The sequence below is a fragment of the Megascapheus bottae genome, chromosome 2 (genome assembly GCF_031878675.1).
Source record: "Megascapheus bottae isolate mThoBot1 chromosome 2, mThoBot2.hap1, whole genome shotgun sequence".
Taxonomy (NCBI): Eukaryota; Metazoa; Chordata; class Mammalia; order Rodentia; family Geomyidae; genus Megascapheus; species Megascapheus bottae.
This window is the reverse complement of record NC_143510.1, coordinates 71,726,636-71,750,237: the sequence shown is the minus strand read 5'-3', so window position 1 is coordinate 71,750,237 and position 23,602 is coordinate 71,726,636. Positions and strand designations below refer to the sequence as shown.

Here is a 23,602-nt window from a genome sequence, read left to right as displayed (position 1 = left end):
TTACTTTTTTCTTTTTTCTCCCCTTAAACATTCTTTGTGTATGATTTTATTGATTTCTCATTGAAACAGGTATTATTATCATTCTAAATTTAGGCAGATTAGAGAAGGGCAAATAATTTGTCCAAGGCCACATTCAGAATAGTCTCCATATCAGTAAATGAAAAGTTGTTAATAGCACAGATAGCAAAGTGTTGTTAAATGACTATATCAGCCAAAGCAAATTAATTACTGCAAACTGGTACATGGGAAGTATTCAGGAAATATTGATTGTAATTACTTTTTGTCACCATTACAGGGTAAGAATAATTGTGCATATTATTTAGATCAAGAGGCTTCATCTGAGTTTAAAATATAAAACAAAGAATAATATTGAAAAGTATGAGTGATATATATACTAATATTCTAAAATAGAAATCATTAGATTCATCAGAGAAAAAGTTTACAAATTCTTTTTAGATGAAGTAAGATCATTAATTCTTGAACATTGTTACCCTTTTCCTTATAATAACAAGGTTTTAAGTGACGATCATTTTAGTTCTTTTTTCTCTTGTTTTCCCTATGGTTTATCATCTATTGTTGCTCTATCCGACTTTGGTACCTGTTACATTGTATAAACATTTCTTTATTTGAATCAGAAAAAGGAAGATGAAAAACACTTTACTTCGACGTTAAATGCTTAAGGTAAAAGCTATAATATTCAAAAGTTATGGTGAAGAAAATGTAATGATTTCCTCTGCTTTTAATCTTTCCTAATGTGATAATTACATAGTATATGTTAACAAAAGAGTAATTTTCAGATGTTCCTTTTTTGACCTGAGCCTGAGATTCACTAGATAAAAGATTATTTTTCTGATCTTGACTGTACTTTTTTTCTTGAAATTTGTATGTTCACTATTTCTGTTTTCAACCATGAATGAAAATACAGTAAGATATTATATAGTAATTTAAACATGAATTTAGAGGTTTTAAAACCAAGAACAAAAATGAGTCCTCATCCAAAGAATATATTCACCAAATCCCTAGCTTCCTTCCCTCAAATTAACTCTAAGAGAAAATTATTCAGAACTTTATGTAAGTTGCAAGTATTAGAGATTGATTTCAAATTAGAGAAAAAAATGGAATCAATAAGCAAGCAGCCATCCAAATACCCTATCTTTTGTTAACAGACTATGGTATTTCTGGGGGCAAAAAGAGTGACAAAAGTGAAGACAAATATTAGTGAAAAGCAGCTAAAATAAGACAATTGATTATTTTCAAAAGTAGAATATTGTGGAAATTATAGTGTGTAACAAAGTTCAAAAAAAAATCCTGTCATCAAAATGCTAAAAGTTAATGAGTTTACATAATTTTAGAAATTAATCTGATATCCAAGCATGGTGGCTCATATCTGTTATCCTAGCTACTCAGGAGGCTGAGATCTGAAGATCAATGTTCAAAGCCACCCCTGACACTAAAGGATCTGTGACTATTACTCCAATTCATCACTAGAAAATTAGAAGTGGAGTTTGGCTAAAGGGTAGGGTGGTAGCCTTGAGCTGAAGAGATCAGGGACAGCACCAAGGCCAAATTAAAGCCCCATGACTCAAAAAATAAATTAAAAATAATCAATATGATATCTGCAAATGTTAGAAAAATTTTGAGATCAAAGACAATAATATTTGCATATTTTTAAGTAATTTGACAGTAGTTTCAGAAAAACTAACTTGAATTAGAATTTAAGGAAATAGGCAGAGGTTTCAGAATCTTAGCATATTATACTTGCATGTACCTTTTACTTTTATTGCTTTAAATGCATTGTTTCATATACTAAAAGCTTTTTTAAGCTAAAACAATATTGTGTTCTGAAATTGTAAAAAGTAACTTAGAATATAGCTTAAAATGTAAGAAGTTATTGGAAAAATAAAACTTTATTGAGTTCTGAGCCAATTCAATTTTCCAGACATATGTGAACAATAATTTTTTACACATCAGATTTACCTATTTCAACTGAGAGTTGACCTAAAGCCTTCATGGATAGCAGCTAGCAATTAATTTACCTAGCCAAAGAGTACTAATGAGTGGCTAATTACATTGAGGTCTGTCCACTCCATTTGTGTATCTTGGATGAAAAGTCTGAAGTTTTGGCAAAACAAAACAAGAATCAGGGGTATGGAAAAAGGTCTGCTCTTTAGAGAAGAAAGGAAACATTTCAAAAGATACATCACAGATAAATACTAAAAGAAAACATATTAGCCTTCTCCTTGTGTCCACTCATTTTAACTTTACAAAGATTTAAAAATTCTGAAGCATCAGCTTCTAGCTAGAATATGACAAATACATTATTCTCATATGCTTCTGGGAATGCTATTTAGTGTGAATATTAAATGCTGATCGTTTCCTCTCAGGAGAATCATGTGAATTTCCGTGACACATATTAAGCAGATAAGTATTTGAGAAGCAATATTTAGATGGTCTTAACTGAGGTGTAACATTTTATCAGTCTTTCTGAGCAACATTCTGCCCAACATCGGCAGAATGATGTGCTATATATATTATTGATTGCAATGCATCTATTCAAATGATTCTCTTTATTATCTGACATTTATCTATGTCTTGAAACTAGTCCGTTATGTTACTTAATAAAATACCATTGCATTATACTGTAGTTACACTTTATTCCCCCAAATGGCTGGTTAACTGAGTTCTAAAATGTAAGCTTAAAGGCATCAAACAATTTCTAACATAATGCTTGTGTAAATGACAGAAGAGTATCTATATTTGTATAAAGAATCAATTTACCCCCAAACATTACTGAAATTTAATTTTAGACCATATTGGTATAAAAGAGTAAAATAGGCAAGTTTTAACAAAATCTTACTGAAAACTAATTTTTTGCTAATAGTGTATGAGACTATGACTATACAATTATGCTCCAAAATAAACAGGATCTTAGATAGAAAAGTATTGAATATAATTCATTATAATATAATTAAAATTTGAGGAAATTATAATTTGAGATATGGGTGCTAAAGAAAAATATTTGTTTCTTGTAGCTTTGAATGTCAGATTCTTTATTGAAGGAAAATATTCCTTTGAAACAAAGATATTTTTTCTGATTGTGCACTAAATACCATTCTCCAAAAAATAATATTTTCATTCATGTCAAAGAACCTCACATACCTTCCCAAGAGAACAGGTGAAAAGTGAAATAGTTAGATCTAATAATAGAAAACCAATGCTAATCTACCTTTCTTGTGTCTTATTGTTTCTATGACTTTATTTCATTTATACTCCTTCACATATTTAGTATTTTAAAGTGGTAAATAAAAATTATATGTATTTGTTACATACCACATATTTTAACTATGTTTATTGACAAATTGCAAAACATCGACAAAAATTTTCATTTTTTACTATCAGCCATGATCACTAAAAAACTATTATTAACTATAATCACAATATTGTCCAAGAGAACTCTCAATGAAAATCATTTATTTCCTCTCTCTGCTGCTTTGTATTTTTCATGAATATTTACTCAGTCTTTTAACCCTACTCCATCCAGACTCTATAAACTTTATTTGATTAGATATTTCTATGAGTTGGATACTTTTAGATACTTCATCTAAGTGAGATCATAGCATGTTTCTGTCTTTTTCTGGTTGATTTAAATTAGCATAATGCTTTCCAGATTTATCGATGTTGTCACAAGTGACAGTTGTTTTTTTTCCTTTTCAAGCCCAAATATTTTGTCTCTGTGTGTGTGTATTTGTGTGTGAAATTATATTTTTTCTCCTCCACAAATGATGGGCTATTGTGAACAGTATTAGTGTGAACATGAAATGTAGATGTCTGTCAAAAATATTTCAGATTTCATTTACTTGGGGTAGTTATCCAGTAGTGAGATTAATATACCTAATATTGGTAATCCTATAGTTAATATTTCAAAAACCTCTCATTTTTCAAAGTGACATTAATAATTCACATATCCAGCAGAGAATATGTAAGGATTCCCTTTTCTTCAGGTCTCTCATTATCTTTCATCTTTTAATATTAGCTTTATGAAAGGTATGAGGTAATTTATCAATGGAGTTTTAATTTGCATTTCTCTAGTAATTAGTATTTTAAGTATGTTCATTTATAACTATTGGCCATTTATAAGTGATTTTTCAAGAGAAATATCTATTTAGGTCTTTTTAAAAATATTTTTATTGTAATTAATAAAAGGGTTACATGATGTTTGCCAGATAGAAGGTGCATTAATTCACATACATTGATACCCTTTCACATGTCTTGGTCATCATTACCCTCCCCTCACCCCCCCCATCTTGGTTTTTATCTCTTTTGCTGTCCCTTGGTTATCTCATATTGTTACAGTATCTCACTTTGTTATCTGATATATTGGATATATTTGTATTTGGCTATTTGAAATTGGATAGGGAAGGGGGGAAAACTAGATCTTTTACCTATTCTTAATCTAGTCTATTTGTTTCCTTGCTTCTAAATTTCAAATATCTTTAGGCTATTTTTCTTTAGTATTAGATTATTTGAGTGAGTTATTTGAAAAGAATGATGGCTTTTTTGCATTTTTTTTTTTTTTGCCAGTCCTGGGTTTGAGCTCAGGGCCTCAGCACTGTCCTTGGACTTTCTCAAGGCTAGAGCTCTACCACTTGAGCCTCAGCACCACTTCCGGCTTTTTCCTATGTATGTGGTACCGAGGGTCTTCATGCATGCTAGGCAAGCACTTTAACCACTAGGCCAAACTCCCGGCCCCGCTTTTTTGCATTTTATTTACTCTATTTTGTTGCTTTCAAAATGTTTTATAGTCTGTAGAAATGAATAGTATTTTTAGACTACCTGTCCACGTGGAATATTTGCTTAATTAATTTTATTTTTCAGCAAATATAGGTTGTTTGGTTTTTTCACTTTTGTGATTTCACCTTTTAGTTTGATGCAATCCTGTTTGTTTCTGCTTTGAGGATCTGATACAAGAAATCATTGCCGAGATCAATGTCATGGAACTTTTCCCTGCTCTGGCTATAAAAGAGATTTTAGAGTGCAATTTCCAGTTTTGTTTTTCTGTGGATTAATACTGCCAAGGGAATAATAAAATCCTAACTAGAGCTTATATACGTGGAATCCTTAGTTCAGGTAAGGTGAGACATTCTGTGTTCATCCAGTGGGAAAATGTCTTGCTTTTTCCACTTGAAGTGTTTGAAGATCATTAGCTTTTTAGTCATTCCATCTACAATGTAAAGAATTCCCAAGATTGAGTCAATACTTAGAGTTGCCAAGGTAATAAGGTGATGTTCTAGATACCAAAGCTCCTTATAAATGTCTAAGTAAAAAAATCATTCTAGCTAATCATCTCCCTTAAAAATCAGTTAAACAATGTGGGCATTCATGTGTGATGGCCGAAGTAAGTTGGCAAGCAACTGTCACTTCATAGTTCCCGAGAGATCTCTCACTATGCTTGGCTGACTTGCAACTCCAGTAAAAGGCAGACAGACTCCAGTAAAAAGAATTAAAGTGAGCACTTTACTTCCCTGTACTCTGGCTGCAACTTGAATTTCACTACCCAGCTTATAGAGATGAAATCTATTACGGGGCAGGTACTGCTTGCACAAATGAAAGATAAATTTTTCTTCTTGATGGGACAGATCAGTGAGAGTCATAAAATATTAACGATGAAAGCTTTGGGAATTGGATATAACCCTGACCAGAGAAGCACAGTCAGTTTAACCCATTTTTATTTGGTAAAGTTAACATCAAGATGGATAGGAATGGGAAAGAATACATGATTTAAGATTCAGATGAGCATAGATTTTTGTGAGAGGTAATTTTTCTGTCTTTCACTTTCTCTCATGTTTTGGGTTCCTTATCAGATATGAATATTTCTTAGTCATACTCTGTGGTTGATTTGATTCTTGAAGCCATTCATGTGCAGTGCTTACTGGCTAATTTAAAATATAGTACAGCATTTTTGACATTCTTAGGATTGAAGCGATGTGTATACCCCCAATTTAGAGAACCTATGAAGTGTGCATTTAAGTACATACATACACTTTGTTACTTGCTTTCTAGATTTCTATATCTGTAGAAAGTTTGGTCAATTTTCATTACTCTGAAGACTCCTCCATACTTTTTAATGATTTTATAGCAAAAACAAATGCATATTTCTAAAACCTAATAATAATAGGGATTTAGGATTATTTAATGATGACACCATTCCTAAATTTTACTATGCATTTATAAACATATGTTCTATAGGTAAAAATCAACATGAATCTGAATATTGGAAATTGATTGAAAATAACCAATAATTTAATTAACATTATTGTAGTGTTGGAGTTCAAACTCAAGACTTTTCCCATGTAGGCAAGTCTAGATAAAACATATCTCCAAATGCTTTCAACATTCTTGCATGTAGTTTTGCTAATGTATATACATTATAGTTTAGGAAGCCAAACTGAGTTTATTTGTCCTTCCCATGGAAAAGGAACACAATAAAGAATAAACAACTCTCAGCTTACTTGAGTGATTGAAAAAGTACTGTGAGAATAGCAGGGAAATTACAAGATTATCTGTGGAGTGCAAAGACTACAGAAAAATGCCACACAAAGGAGTTTGTGATTTCTAACCATTTACATGTTCTTGCTTCTATTGATGTCTGCATAAAGTCAAATCATACTTTTGGAGGTAGGTAATGTGGCAACATCTGCAAAAGTTCCCATTGACACTGCCTACAATTACCCAGAGGCTCCTAATGAACTTAGAGTATTGAAAGTAGCTCAAAAAATCGTGTGGATTCATTTGTCTGCCCTGGCAAAGAGTAAGAATCTGCTTTACACCATTTCACCCCTGTGACTTAAGCTGTTATGTTTCAGAGAAACACTGGAACTTCCACACACTGTTAGAGATCAACCCACTATGGGGGAATAGGAAGGGAGTAGTTACAGTGTTTCCATTCTCAAGGGCACAGACTCTGCTTTTATTCCACAGTACCCATGCGGGTGATTGAAACACCAAAACCACAGTTTCACAGATCCTATGGTAAGTACATAGTATAAAATGCTAGCCTTTTAAATTATGCAGTGCCCTATCTCCAGTGCCAATACATGGACTCGTATACAAGATATACAGCAGGGAGCACATGTGTACTCATATCTCAATCCAGATATTAGACACATGATTACAGAGTTTACTGTGCAGCCTGTGTATATCAATGGTATCCCTGCTCACTGAAAAACTTACCCCATAGCTTTAGGACACAATTATACCATACCAGGCTTGCACCCCATATCCACACACAGTAAAACTTCTCTCCCATAAAAAATTTCTAGAAACACCAACAAACATAATTATTGCAATAAAATTGCACAAGTAGTCATGCACACACACAAACACACACACATGTACACACAGCAAAAATGTGAAGGGAAATAAGTATGACATACTCAGGGAATGTAACTCACAGTAAACCAGACATGTGAAATGATTGAAAAGTAATTCAAATTTCTTTATTTCTTAATGGCCATCCTCAGTAATACAATCAACAACAGATACTGGCATAGATGTGAGAGAAAGGAGCCCCAACACACTGTGGAAATGTAAACGTGGTCAACTACTCTGGAAAGAAGTTTGGGGAGAAAAATTAAGCAAAGAAATTCTCTATGATCAAGTAATAAAATGCTTGGGTATTTATCCAAAAGATTATAAATCAGGTTCATGGAAAACACTTTCATAACCATGGTTATTGCTAACTTGTTCACCTAACATGATGCAAAGCAGCTCAGATGCCCTAAAATGGACAAATAATTCAATAAAACTGTGTTTACAAATCGTAACCTCCAATGAACAACCTTACTTGTCCTCTTCAGATATATCTAATAACACTGAATTATTGTTTATAGACAAAATTCTAATTTTATGTACAAGGGGAAATGATAATACAAAGTGACAGGCTTATTCCCCCAAGGACCTTTATGTAGGGAAAAGGGAAGTGCATTTAGAGACATGTTATCTTTACATAATATTTCACACATTGATTATATTATAGCTTCATGGGTTTCTTCTGAATACCCTTGTTAACTGTCTGGCAGACACATTCACACTATGTTCTAGGCAATGAATTTATAAAGATGTAGCAGAAGCAATCTCTTGAATGTTGTAAGCCTTTAGATATGACAGAAAATCAATAACATGGATAAGTGTATATGAAACTACACTATGAACATTTGAGGTCAAATGAGTCTCATTAATATGGACTAAAGTTACATTTTGGAAATGAGAAAATTCTGTGCTTAAGTAAAACATTATAAAAGATAGGCAATTTACTAGCTCATACAGAAAAATCAGTGATAATGTTAACAGATAATTTTGTGTCAAGGCCTGTATATAATATTCTAAAAGGCATCATTCATATATTCAATTTGAAGTTTTTCAGAATATAATTTAAGAGTACAAAGTAATATTTCATACTTACGTGCACAAAAATAAATTGTCTGTCCTATATTTTTTTCAATTTACAAAATTAACAAATATGAGGAAAATACAGTATAATGAAAATATCTTAGAAATTGGGTTTGTTTTAGGATATTGAACCAATGGGTTTTGTTAGTAATACTATGCTTTCTTTTATCAGGGTATCAAGAATTTCTGTACGGGACAGATTATGACAACTTCTTTATCAAGGTGAGATTTATTGCTATTCATAACAATCTTTTGAGAGAATATACTTCCCATATATTATCAAAGCTTTTCCATGAATAAAGTTGCCTTGGAGTTGTTGCCTATGATCAAAATTGAAGCAGCTGTCAGATTTTTGTTTGTAATTCGGTTTGTTTAACAATTCTACATTCACAATAAATTCTAGAAGATTATTTTTATAATTCCAAAGAACCAACATTTTTCCTTTGGAAACATCCAAACTCATGCTAATATTATATCTTTTTATTATTCTAATAATTTGAAATCATAATTGTATTTTAAGTTTCTCATACCATACTTAATTACCTGTGAACATTTCTAATCAGTTCTCAATTTATCTACTTAGTAGAAGTACATCCCTTATTTTCAGCTGGTATTAAGATTTGAACCCAGGACCTTGATAGTTTAGCTGGCATTTTACCACTGAATCATACCCCCAGCTTAGATCTTTGCTGGTTATTTTGGAAATGGAATCCTGAAGACTTTTATGCCCAGGTTGGCTTCTAATTGTGAGCCATTGTTTTTCTTTTCTTTTTATACTTTTTTAAAATTTTATTTTATTGTCAGTGTGATGTATAGAGGGGTTACAGTTACATTCTTAAGGTAGTGAGTACATTACTTATTGAACATTGTTACTCCTTCCCATGCATTTCTTCCACTCCCCTTCTCTCCCCCCTTTCACAAGTTGTAAAGTTCATTTCCCACATATTGTCTTGTGAATGTCACAGTTACATGGGTTCATCCTTTGTCTTTTTTCTCATCATCAGGCACTGGATTTCTATAGTATATTTTCTCTTAGACCTGCATTCCCCATGAGGTTTCTTTTATTAAAGAAATAAAAAGCAGTTAAAGACTCTTCTATGAAATTCCTCATTATGAGTGGATAGACCTTGTCTTCAGCACTTCAGCTCTTTCTTCTTTGTGGAAAATAAAATCTTCAAATGTTCTCATGCTTGGTTCTTTGCTGAATCTATAGTTGATTCTACCCTGAATCTGCATACACTGAATTTGTAATTTTCATGGTTCCTATTTTACTTTGATATGAGATTTTTCTTGGTTTTATTCTACCATAACTGATCTGAGATTGTTACAATTTTTTTAAAGATACATATATTGGATTTTATTCATTTCAGCAGGAGATTTTTCTTTGGAGATAGAGTCAATATACTGACTAAAATCAAAGAATCAAATGTCAGGTTTATGAAGTTGGTAATGCCGTGCTACATATTCTACAGAGAGTATGAATAGCAATGTTTTTCCCATTTTTGGGACTCAAATTTAATAAGTAACCACTGCTAAATCCATTTCAAAGTAATTTACAGCATCTCTAAGGCCTCAGTCTTTCCTTTCCTCTTGCTTTTACGACTTCCCTCTCTTCCCTGAAATTTAGCCTTTATCACATTAATCTTACTAAATCAGTATGCCTTGTCAACAGAGAAAATTAATACGGTCTTAGCTTGACTCTGCCTTTGAAGAAAATATAAAACTTTCATTGTGTCCCTTTCTGATCTTTTAGATTTCTCAAACATACAAAATTAATTATTTTTTCTTGCTTTTGAGATTCATATCATTGTCAATAATACATATTATTTAACTAAGAGATAATTCACAAAGTACCATTCAGGATCTTTAATGATTTGATCCATACTGTAGTTGGAAAATGGGGATAAAATTGAATGAGACAATTCACAGTCTTTTCTTACACTTTCTAGATATTTTGATTCTATATTCTGCTGAATTTATGGCTTTGTATGACATAGGCAACTTTACTTAACAACTGAACACATGAGAATGAGTCAGTATTTCTTTTCCTGTATTGGAAATAAAATGAGCCCAATTTTTTAGTTATAAAACAATAAGTCTGAAAAGACTTAACATGGTTTGTGGCTTATGGGTTGCAAAGCTTTTGAACTTCACAGTATGCTGGAGAAGTTGTCACAAGGGACAAAGCTGAGTGATTTTTCTTTAGAAACAATTTTGATTCTCAGAATGGAGAAATGGTGCAAAAATCAAAAGTTCAGGAGTTGTCAACATTTTTTTAACCTTTGTCAAACCTTATACTTTCTTAGGAAATATAGTAGATTCTAAATAGCTTTATTTATGTGAGTTTTATTCATACAGTATGTAATACAGCATTAGCATTTAAGATAGAAATTGTGATGCATTTGTCATTTCTTTTAACATTAACAAAACATATGAACAGTGTATTTTGTGAAAAACAATCATATTTTCAGAAAAAATATTTAGAAGGGTAATATCACTTGTCATTTTTTTGTTAAACCCTTAAAACAATTGAGTTATTAGAAGACTATTTCCTCTCATGTTTACTTCTATATTCATTTTGTATTAATATCAACCATTATTCCACCATAAGAAAACATCCACCATTCTTTTGGAATAAGAAATAAATGATAGTATTTTGTTACCATTATAAAAATATAATTTATATTGCAGCACATCTTATGAAGATGTTCAGGACTCCTTGATATCACAAAGCATAGAATGAAATCCAATGTTTTAATGGTTTAACTCAACATCCCTTCCATACTTCCCTGTCTGAATCAACATGTAGCATATAGGCCAATCTGGTTTGGGCTTAAATGAAAACACTTGGATATTGAGTTGTGTCGAGACTGATATTTCTAGGATATCCTTAATTAAGATGACTTAGGCTGTCCTTTTGTGAGAAAGCATTGTTTCTGTCAATGCCTTGTTCTATTAATCATGAGAAAATTATTTTTCTGAACTGTTCTTGCTTTGTCCAGATGGGTTGGCCCTTGTTAATTCCATTTCAGTTACATAAAACCTTTTCCCGAGCACTTTCATTAACAGTAAAAAGCTCCTTGAATTTACTTGCATCCCATTATTGAAGCCATCTTATTTTGCACATTGTGAAACTGAACTCAGCCAATCTGAGCCAGAGGAGTAGGCCTTGCTAGGTGAGGGAGCAACCTGCCTGCACCTGTGTGCTTACCAAATGGCCGACCTTCTATGGAAGTAAACTTTGCCTTGTGGATTTCCCTTTAAGTTGATGTCCTTATTCCTACATGAGATCCCACCACCCTGAGCTATTTCTAACACTATGAACCACTAGAAACCTAGCCAAGATCTGATCCCAGGATAGTGCAGGCATGGTCCAAGAAAGAGAACTGCAATAGGAAAGGCTGAGTTCCAGGGTTATAACAGACCACTCACATTTCTACTGCATGCTTTGGAACAAAATGCAATAAAAGGGCCACACTATATTTACCTGAAAAAACAAAACAAATTCCATTTCTTTGTAAGGTAATCCAAAAGATTGTTTATATTTTCCATACAATGACAAAGTTAAATATCATTTTTATTGTTTAAATTGATTTTATTAAATAGGTGATAGTAATCTGTTAGGGTTTGTTTGGAAATATGGTGCTGTTACATATAATGTGTTAGTTTTGAACTTATTCAGTTAATATCTATTTGTAGCCAGAGCTTCAGATATGACTAACCCAGAGAAAAAGGTACACATTACATGAAAGGTACAGGGCTTTGTAATTTATAAACGTTTTGTCATTTAACATGAATTACAATGAGAGATAATATTTTCTTTCTGGTTTTAGGATCTTCCTTCAGATGAATGAAACCTATATAATTTGAACATTGTAGATGCTGTGAATAAACATTTCAATTTTAGGACTTTTCCCATTAGTATACCACTTTGTTATTGCTGTTAATATGTTTATCTATTTTTCATAAACTATTCTGTCTATCTTTCTCTAACCCTCTTTCTCTTTCCATTGCCTAGATCTTCAACTCTCCTTTGTTCCATCTGGAAATGCTTTTGCATTATTGGTATCATGAATTTGTGTAGAAATATTTTAACAAAATTTAGTTCAAATAAATGCCACTATAAAAATCACCAAAACCGCAGAAATAATTGTAGATGGATGGATGGATGCCACTATTTCTATAAATTTACAGGCCATTAATTTCTGTGTTGTTTCATATCCTACTTTGACCCCAAAAATGAAATAGGTATAAATAATTTATTCTTTCTATTATTAATGTAGCTAATGGTAAATATATGAGTCACAATATTGTACATCATACCTTTCATAAATGATGTTGAAACCTAAACCAATTATCTTATGTCCTCGATATAGTGATTTACAAGGTAAGAATTTCTGACTAAGGTAAACTCAATATCATCAGACAGACTACCAATCTTAATCATAACATGGAAGATATAATTTTTCCATATTTGATTATAAATGGTTTATGCTTTGGTTGGTGACCAAATTACATAACTACATTCAACATTGACAGTGTACTCTAAGTACAGTTTTAAGTATGTATTGTTACACTGAAAGTCAAGCAGCCTTACATTATTTTTTCTCTGTCAATAAAAAGTTGAATAAGCCAGTTGGACTTTCTAGTATTGATTTTTTTCCCCTGTAGCATCAGCTATAGCAAAATTGTCCATCTTTTTCTTCCTCGCTTGAATATTCTGGTAATATCATTTTGATTTGGGGTTATATTTAAACTCATTGTTGGCATTTTACCACTATGGCCATGTCTTTAGTTTATTTAGATTTTTCTAGCTAATAAGAATTAAAGACTCATGGATTTTTCTGCCTCCGCTAGCTTTCAATAGAAATCCTCAGATGTTGGCCTTTGCACAGCAAGAATTATAAGTGTTTAGCTTAGATATACATTTCCATTTGTTGCATTATAACTAATATTTATATTTGGAAGAAATATATAAAACTTATTACAAATATCAGTTTTTATTCTTGCCTTTAAAATGTTGATTTTTGTCCTATTTTTATTAATTAATTAATTTAATAGTGCAAAGAATTGTTGCAATGCTGTCTGAATTCTGTGTACTCCAGCATTAAGCTAAAATATCAATTTATCATCAACTGATGATACACTGGTTTTTTATTATTTCTTTTTGCTACCATTGAACCTTTCCATGTAATGCTATTTACTTTTTATAATAAAACCTGGAAAGATATTCACTCCTTCTGATAGTAACATATGTTACAAACATGTCTTATATTTGAGAAGTAAAGTGAACATTTCTAGAATCCACTGACATTATACCCATACCAGAATCATATTCAAGTTCAACACTATTCTATAGACATAAGCATTATGCAAAGGGTTCACAACCAATTTTTCCTTTCACCACGAAGAAACTTTGAAGTAAACAGCAATCAATAGACATTATTATCATGTTGTTAGTAGATAATCACATGAAGTTGGGGAATAACTGAAATCTCTGAGAATCCTGTCATTTCTCTGAAATGGTGCCTGTCTACAGCCATCTATTTCTTGCCATGTTCCATTATAAATCATTGCCAGGCAAGATATATCCAACACAGGAAAAATGGATTTGATGTATTTACTTACTCAATTTCCAATGCATCTTCTTAAAAAAGAAAACCAAAGCCTCTGACCATAGCTACTTAGGAAACTGAGATGTGAAGACTGAGATTCAAAGAGATGGGGACAAGTCCATGTAACTCTTATCTCTAAATAAGCACCAAAAAAGCTGGTGGTGCTGTAGGTCAAGTGGCAGAGAGCTAACTAACTAGCTTTGAGCACAAAAAGCTCAAAAACAGTTTTCCAAGCCTCAGAACCTGCACACACACACACACACACACACACACACACACACACACACACACACGGATATTTGCCCACCAACTCTTGTTCCTTGTAATTTCAAAATCTGATGATAATCACTAAATGAGTAATTCTATAATGCCTACCCAAATATAATTATGTGCATATAATTATAAACTTGATACAATATCTATTCTATATCACCACACATTCACAGTTTTTTTCACTTTATTTTTTATTGTAATTAATAAAAGGGTTACATGATATTTGCCAGATAGAAGGTGCATTAATTCACATATATTGATACTGTTTCACATGTCTTGGTCCCCATTATCCTCCCTCCACCCCCTCCCATCTTGGTTTTCCTCCCTTCCCTATCCAATTTCAAAGAACCAAATACAAATAAATTCAAGTCTTTCCATTTCCTAACAAATGGGGCGATGTCATTCTTTCTGACAACAGCATAGAATTCCATTGTGTACAAATACCACAACATGTTGATCCAAGAAAAAATCATATTAAGTGACGTAAGTCAGACTCAAAGGAACTTAGGCTCAATGGTTTCCCTTATTCGTCATAATCAGTAGAAACCTTGGGCTCTACTAGCAGAGATCTGCAATAGAGCAAAATCTTGATACATAAGGCCATATAGTATGAAGCTAATTGAAAGGACCTCCAGGATATTGAAACAAAAGCCATATAACGAAATGATTGTTGTCCGTAATGTACTATGTTGTCTCTCATCTCCTTTGCTGTCCCTTGATTATCTCATATTGTTATACTATCTCACTTTGTTATCTGATATATTGAATTTATTTGTATTTGGTTATTTGAAATTTGATAGGGAAGGGGGGGAAACCAAGAAGGGTGGGGGGCGTAGGGGGGAGGGTAATGGGTACCAAGACATGTGAAAGGGTATCAATGTATGTGAACTAATGCACCTTCTACCTGGCAAATATCATGTAACCCTTTTACTAATTACAATAAAAATAAGTATGTCGTTATAAGTTTCACATTTCTATAAAGGAATTAAGATATGATGAGTTAAACCATAAAAAAATAAACTCAATATATCAGATAACAAAGTGAGATACTGTAACAATATGAGATAACCAAGGGACAGCAAAAGAGATGAGAGATAACATAGTACATTAAGGACAACAATCATTCATTGTATGGCTTTTGTTTCAATATCCTGGAGGTCTTCTCAATTACCTTCATGCTATATAGCCTTATATATCGAGGTTTTGCTCAATTGCAGATCTCTGCTAGTAGAGCCCAAGGTTTCTACTGATTATGAAAAATTAGGGGAACCATTGAGCCTAATTTCCTTTGAGTCTGGCTTACTTCACTTAATATGATTTTTTCTAAATCTTTCCATTTCCTTACAAATTGGGGGATGTCGTTCTTTCTGACAGCAGCATAGAATTCCATTGTGTATAAATACCACATCTTGTCGATCCACTCAACAATTGAGGGGCATCTAGGCTGGGCATCTTTGCTATGGTAAATAGTGCCGCAATGAACATTATTTTGCTAGTGGATTTAGTATGTCCTTGTTTCTGGACGGTTGTGTAAACGCCAAGTAGTGGAATTGCTGGGTCATAGGGGAGCTCTATGTTTAGCTTTTGAGGCACTGCCATATTGCTTTCCGTGTACGACAAACCCACAGCTAGTATTATACTTAATGGTGAAAAGCTAAAGCCATTCCCTGTAAAATCAGGAATGAGACAAGGAAGCCCACTCTCTCCACAGCTCTTTAACATAGTATTAGAATTCCTAGCCAGTGCAAAAAGGCAAGAAAATAGCATAAAGGGGATCCAAATAGGGAAAGAGGAAGTAAAACTATCCCTCTTTGCAGACGACATGATTCTGTATTTAAAGAATCCTATAAACTCTACTCCCAAGCTCCTTGAGCAGATTCAAAACTTTGGAAGGGTAGCAGGCTATAAAATTAACCCTCAAAAATCAACTGCCTTCCTCTATGCCAACAGTGAGAGAAACGAGGCAATAATCAGGAAAGCAACTCCTTTTGCAATAGCCTCAAAGAAAACAAAGTACCTAGGAATTAGCTTAACTAAGAATGTAAAGGACCTTTTTGATGAAAACTTTCAAACACTAAAAAAGGAAATTAAAGCAGAACTAAGGAAATGTAAAACCCTCCATGCTCCTGGATTGGAAGAATCAACATTGTGAAAATGACAATCTTGCCAAGGGCTATCTACAAATTCAATGCAAAACCCATCAACATCCTAATGGCATTCTTTAAAGAAATAGAACAGGCAATCCAAAATTTCATATGGAATAATAAAAGACCCCATATAGCAAAAAGACTTCTTAGCAGAAAGAACAGCGCTGGAGGAATTTCAATTCCAAACTTTAGACTCTATTACAGAGCTATAATTATCAAACAGCTTGGTACTGGCACAAGAACAGCCTGAAGACCAATGGAACAGAACTGAGGACCCAGATATTAAACCACAGACCTATAGCCACCTAATCTTTGACAAGGGAGCCAAAAAAATAGAATGGAAGAAAGACAGCCTCTTCAACAAGTTGTGCTGGCAGAACTGTTTAAGCACCTGCAGAAAACTAAAATTGGGTCCTTCTTTGTCACCCTGCACTAGAATTAACTCCAAATGGATCAAAGACCTGGAGGTAAAAGCTGACACACTGAAAACTTTACAAGAAGGAATAGGAGATACATTAGGCCTCCTTGGCACAGGTTGAAACTTTCATAAGACCAAGAATCACAGCAAATAAGAGAAAGGCTGGATAAGTGGGACTGCATTAAACTGCAGAGCTTTTGTATGGCAAAGGACATAGCTAGTAAATTAATTAGGAAGCCTACAGAGTGGGAGAAGATCTTCACCAACCATACAATGGACAAAGGCCTCATATCTAAAATATATCAACAGCTCAAAAAATTGAATCACTCCAAAACTAAACCCCAAAGTAACAACCATCCCATTAAAAAATGGGCCAAAGACTTAAAGAGTGTCTTCTCTGAAGAAGAAACAAAAATGGCCTATAGACACATGAAGAAATGCTCAACATCTCTGGTCATAAAAGAAATGCAAATCAAAACAACTCTAAGATTCCACCTCACTCCAGTTAGAATGGCCAGGATCAGGAAAATGAATAACAACAGATGCTGGAGGGGATGTGGCCAGGAGGGATCCCTACTACACTGTTGGTGGGAGTGCAAACACATTCAGTTTGTTTTTGTTGTTTTTTTTATTGTCAAGATAATGCATAGAGGGGTTACAGTTACATTCGTCAGATAGTAGGTGCATTACTTCTCACACATTGATACGCCTTCTCATTGTTTTGTCCCTATTTCACTCCCCCCAACCTTCCCAATCATCTTGTTTTCCCCCTTCCATATATCCAATAAACAAGTGAACATATATATACATATTTATATAATATATACCAGGTAACAAAATCAAATACAGTAACATGAGATTAACCATAAGATAAAAAAAGAGAAGAGAAATAACATAGTACTATAAGAAAAACAATTACACAATATAAACCTCTTGTTTCCATATCCTTAGTGCCTTTCCTTTAGTCTCATCCTATATGATCTTATGTACATAGGTTTTCTGTACATAGGACCTTATGTACATAGGATTCTCATCTGCTTGAAGAGTCCTAGTTGTGTACCCAATTATTACAAATGAGGGAAACCATTGAGCCTATGTTCCTTTGGGTCTAGCTTACTTCACTTAATATGATTTTTTCCAAGAATTTCCATTTTCTTATGAATACGACAATTTCATTCTTTCTGACGGCAGCATAGAATTCCATTTTGTATAAGTAGACATCTTCTTGATCCATTCTTCTATTGAGTTACAGTTCTTTTAATGTTAATAAGGGCTACACACATTTTTCAAGATATAAAGTGACAATTCTAAGCAAGAAACTAATTACAACACATCTGTCTGTAAAGGTCCTTATTAGCTGTGCAGAATGTGTCATCACTAATATCTTGAACTACCATATTAAATTATACAAGTTACTGTCCTCATTCTAATAAATTAATCTTGAAAAAATAATCACTTATAATCTTAAAGAAATATTTAATGAGCTCCTTTCCTTTGCTTTGTTATTTGGTATCCTGTCTTTTAATACAAGGAATCATGTCTGCCAAAAGCAGAGAAAACACTATATGTTTTCACACTATGGCATGGTCTCACTAGTTTTTTTTTTTTAAACCAGGCCAGTTCTCAGCCTAAGTAGTTCAAAAGCAATGTGTATGTAGCAAAATAGGTACTTGAAAAGCATATAAAATCAGCAGTGGGTATAAAACCTACCCATTATTTGACAGCATATACAGTGCCACATAGAATGAGTTGTCCATTGACTTTCTTATCTAAAACTCAAACTAAGCTTCAATCCTATCTTTCTGGAACAACAATTGACATAAATATTTTCCTTCAACTAGGGAAAAATCTAGCAAGGCTGAGAAACTTCTCATCTATTGAGTACTTCTTCTTAATTCTTTGATTCTACTTGACTTGTAGACTAGTGGTACTATTCAAATAAAAGAAACTAAAAACATATATAATCACAGAGTCATTTGCCTTTGTGACTGTGCATTTAAAAAAATCAGAAATAACCAGGCAGAAGCATATTGACTTGAATCCAAGGTAGCCTGGGAGATAAAGAGACTAACCTTGGAATAGTTAGGGTAATGGTATTTCAAAAAAAAATGCAGACAAATTGACTAATACATAGTTCAAGTGGTGTAATTATACCTTGCAAGCTCATGGGCCTGAATTCTATCCCCAGTACTATTTGTTACAGAAGTACCAAAAATATTCCACAGCAATTAGAACTAGGCTGAAAATGATATTGTATTTAGGTGAATTTTATCAATCTCATTAACAGTTATTTGTCAACATTCTACTTTGCTAGCATTTGGCTAGGTTTAGCAGTTTTTAAAAATGTGTCCTGTTTTTTGTTTTATTTTTTTAATTCTGAAATATATTCTTAAGTCAATGTACCTTAGTAAGCAAAAGCAGCTATTTTTCTGTCCACAAGCTCTAGATATGATCTCATCAATCCAAGTCAGGTGTTAGTAAGCTAACTTAAAATTTAGGAATCTGAGGCTTAAGTCTATGTCTGTGTGGCTTTTACATGTCTGTATAAAGCAGATACAGAAATGAGATGAAATTTAGACTTGACTCTTCAAATGTAGGTAACAGGTCAATTTAACAGTCTAGAATGAAGACAATTCAGTTATATATAAATAAACCTGCATATATATATATATATGCATGGGTGTGTGTATCTATTTATCTATCTATATACATATACCTATATATATATATATATATACTGGATATATATACCTGGAATATGTGTGTATGTGTGTGTGTGTGAACAATAAAAAGGCACATAAAAAAGTAAATGACATCATTCAGGACGTTAATACTAATTCTTGAAATGAAATATTTGCCAACCCTATTTCTCAAAATCTTACTACAAATTCTCAGGTGAATCTAATTTGGATAAATCGGAATTTTACAAAGACAATATGGACTATTATTAGCAGCATGAATGAGCATTCTAAGTGGGTAGTATGGTTGTAATGATGCAAAGCCAAGGGCAAATATAATTTTATTTTGAGAGGAAGTATATGATTTATCACCTTTTGGCTACGATCACATGGAAAATGTGTACAGTAGACCTGTTTCATGACTAACCTGAAATAAAATGACAACAAATTTCCTTTAGATTTCCATTCTTACTGTGATATGACTATACCTTCTCTAGACAGATAGGAGTTACAAAACTTGTATTGTTTAACTAACATGTTTGTCTTGCCACCTCCCTGGAGTAGGAGAAATATTAATTGTTCTTCCTGCCTAATTATGGCTATGGTAAACATAATTATTATGTGCAGTAAGAATTTATGTTTAATTAGAAATGAAAAAAAAACTCAAAGAAGAGATAGTATGCTTCTTTGGAGGAAAATATTAAATTCATACCTATATTCTCATGGTTTAGCCAAGGAAGAGACACAGAAACTTTGCCAAAGGAACTAATGAAGGAAGAAAACACATGATAAAATACACAGGCAAGGGGCCAAAGCATAGCCTAGTAGTAGAGTGCTCATCTAGCATGCATGAAGGCCTGGGTTTGATTCCTCAGTACCACAAACTCAGAAAAAGCCAGAATTGGCATGGGGCTCAAGTAGTAGAGCAAAAAGTGTCCAAAGACAGTGCCCAGTCCCTGAGTTCAAGCCCCAGACTGGCAAAAGAAAAAAAAAATACACAGGCAAATGAACACACCAAAGCCAAATTCACTTGCAATCCTAAATTTTGACTGATTTGAAAACAAATGAATTTATCATGTGATAATCATATCTTTTAACATATATATAGACATAGGTTTAATATACATATATAAATATATACATGTGTGTATGTATATTAAAATATATCAATGAATATTTGAAATCAAACTACAAAGCTGGAAAGCTGCCAGCAGTGATATAAAAGTGATCATGCCATATGGTAGCATGCTTTTCCATTTAAAAGATATATCCCGGGGCTGGGAGTTTGGCCTAGTGGTTAAAGTGCTTGCCTAGCATGCATGAAGACCCCAGTTCGATTCCTCAGTACCACATACATAGAAAAAAGCCGGAAGTGGTGCTGAGGCTCAAGTGGTAGAGCTCTAGCCTTGAGAAAGTCCAAGGACAGTGCTCAGGCCCTGAGCTCAAGCCCAGGACTGGCACAAAAAAAAAAAAAGATATATCCCAGAAGACTAACATTATATTTTAAATTTTGCTTGTTAAACTGGATTCAACAATATTTTCAGTAGTTTTTGAAAAATTGCTGTCAAAACCTTAAATTTTTGTTCAATTGTGTTTACAAATGTATTATAGACTCACAACTATTCAAATAAAAACATATTTAATATTTTCCATCTTTTAACAATTTTATTATTTATGTTATTTGTTTCCAAAAATATATTTACATGTAAAGTCATATCTCCATTTTTAATTCTTCTCCAAAATTCATCTTAGAGAAGTTTTTCAATGTCTACTTAAGAATATTAATAGTTTCATCAAGTTCAGAAAATGGTACAGATTTTCTTTTCTCTGAATAAGAATTCTGGCCTTATAACAAGCTTTCTGGCTTGAATCCTAGCTCTACTACTTAGCATTTGTATACCTTCAAAGAAATAGTTTAATTTCAATAACCTTGACATGTAAAATGGCTATGGTCCTTATAATTCCTATTAACAAGTTTGCTATGAGATTTCAGTTTATGATACAAGAAATTATTTTAATATCTATTTTAATAGCATATATTAATTATATAATGGGCATTTAATGTGATATTTTCATTCATGAAATTATGCATTTCAGTAAGTTCATCCCCATAATTAGTCTTCCTATTCTTCCCTTCCCTTTTCCTTCCAATTTAAGTGGGTTTCATTATTCTACTTCTATATATGCATATAAAGCACTTCAATTACATTCACTGCTCCATGACTTTTATCTTTTAGTCTTTAATGCTGGTTCCTTCCATAATTTCCTATTCACCTTTAGGTCATATTCATATGCACATGTTTGCATATGAGGAAAATGATGATATACATTTCTTGCTGATTCTGGCTTATTTCAATTTATATATGATCTCCAATTTGTTTTTTTACCTAACATCTGACCTTCATCTATTTTCCTGTAAAAAAATGTATGAGTCTTTATAACTCAAATACTGCTCTGTTAAGTATATACATATTTATTTTCTTTATTTGTTCTTCTATGGATGGGCAACTAAATTTTTGCTACATTTTGGATGTTGTGAAGAGTGGCCACAATTTTTAAAGTATCTCTGTTCTGTGATGATTTACATTCCTCTGGACATATGGTACAGTGGGATTACATGGTACTCCTATTTTTATTCTTTAAGAAATCTGCATACTGATTTTCAGAGTGATTGAACTAATGTACATTCTCACCAACAATGATTGAGTGCACTTTTTCCACGAGAGAATTGGTTTATACCTATAAGCCTACTTCGTCAGAAGGCTAAGATATAGGTTATTACAATTTTCTTAAAGCTCATTACACTCCATCTTTAACTAGCAAAATGAGTTCTGTAGGCATGCCTCAACTGGAAGAACACCAGCGTAGAAAATGATAGAACTTAACTTCCAAAATAATTTACTTTCCCCACAATCCTGCTAGCATTTTTTGTTTATTTACATCATGATACCATTCTGACTCAGGTGGATGAAATCTCAGTGTTGCCTTCATTTGCAGTTCTGTTAACCCATAGATAGGCATAGAGCTAAAAGCTCTGTGTGGTATCTATATATGATAATGGAAATTGTCTAGATTTAATACTTATAGATGTGTACATTTAAAAATATCACTTGGTGAACTTTTAAGTCCTTTCATAATTGTGAGTCATATGATCAACACAATAATAAATACTTCAGAAAAACAGTGCAAAATATCATGCATGGAACACAACTTTGAGTGAACAAACAAGTTAAAATGTTTCCATAATCATGACAGGGTGAAACTATATCTAAATGAGAACATAAAATTAGGGATTATAAAGCATTGCCAGTTATAACACAGAATTTTCTCCTCCTTTACTTCAAAAAAAAACCCCCCTTTTTGAGGCTACTGACGATAAAATTCACAGCCTTAGGGCTGGGAATATGGCTCAATGGTAGAGCATGAATGAAACCCTAGGTCTGATTCCTCAGTACCACATAAATAGAGAAAGCTTGCCTAGCATGAATGAAACCCTAGGTTCAATTCCTCAGTACCACATAAATAGAAAAGGCTGGAAGTGGAACTGAGGTCAAGTAGAGGAGTGTTAGCCTTGAGCAAAAGAAGCTCAGGGACAGTGCCATAACACTGAGTTCAAGCCACAGGACTGGCAATAATAATAATAATAATAATAATAATAATAATAATAAATCCATTCAGAGCCTCACTTTTGCTCAAACTACTTAATTAACTGATGCTCGAATATCAACATCCTGAGTTTCTGGGCACACAGGCATGAGCTACCTGTTTCCTACCACGTTTGGAATATGTGGCCAGATATTCAGTATGGTGATGGGTGCGGGGTACTTATATGTAGCAGGGCAAAAAATAAGTGACAATTAATTCACTATATTTTACTGTGAAATCAGCAGATACAATTATCGAACGTCTCAGGATTTCAAGTGACACAGAACATCATAAAACAGTTTAACAGATGAATTTGAGAGTTGCAGGCTTAACAGGATGTGATTGACACTTTCTTGTTATAAAGGCACCACAGGTCTA

General features: G+C 33.0%; 1 protein-coding gene across 5 annotated transcripts in view; it reads left to right on the top strand.

Annotated features, from left to right (window-relative positions):
- The window catches only part of Mgat4c (MGAT4 family member C), a 187,077-nt gene that overhangs the window by 137,921 nt on the left and 25,554 nt on the right, over positions 1-23,602 (top strand). For all 5 annotated transcript variants that reach the window (XM_090357537.1, XM_090357547.1, XM_090357512.1 and 2 more), the window contains one exon: positions 8,621-8,670. Coding sequence is in view for 2 of the 5 variants with exons in the window: in XM_090357512.1 (XP_090213638.1) it covers positions 8,621-8,670 (50 nt within the window). In the remaining 3 variants the exon portion in view is untranslated. The remainder of the gene's footprint in view (positions 1-8,620; positions 8,671-23,602) is intronic.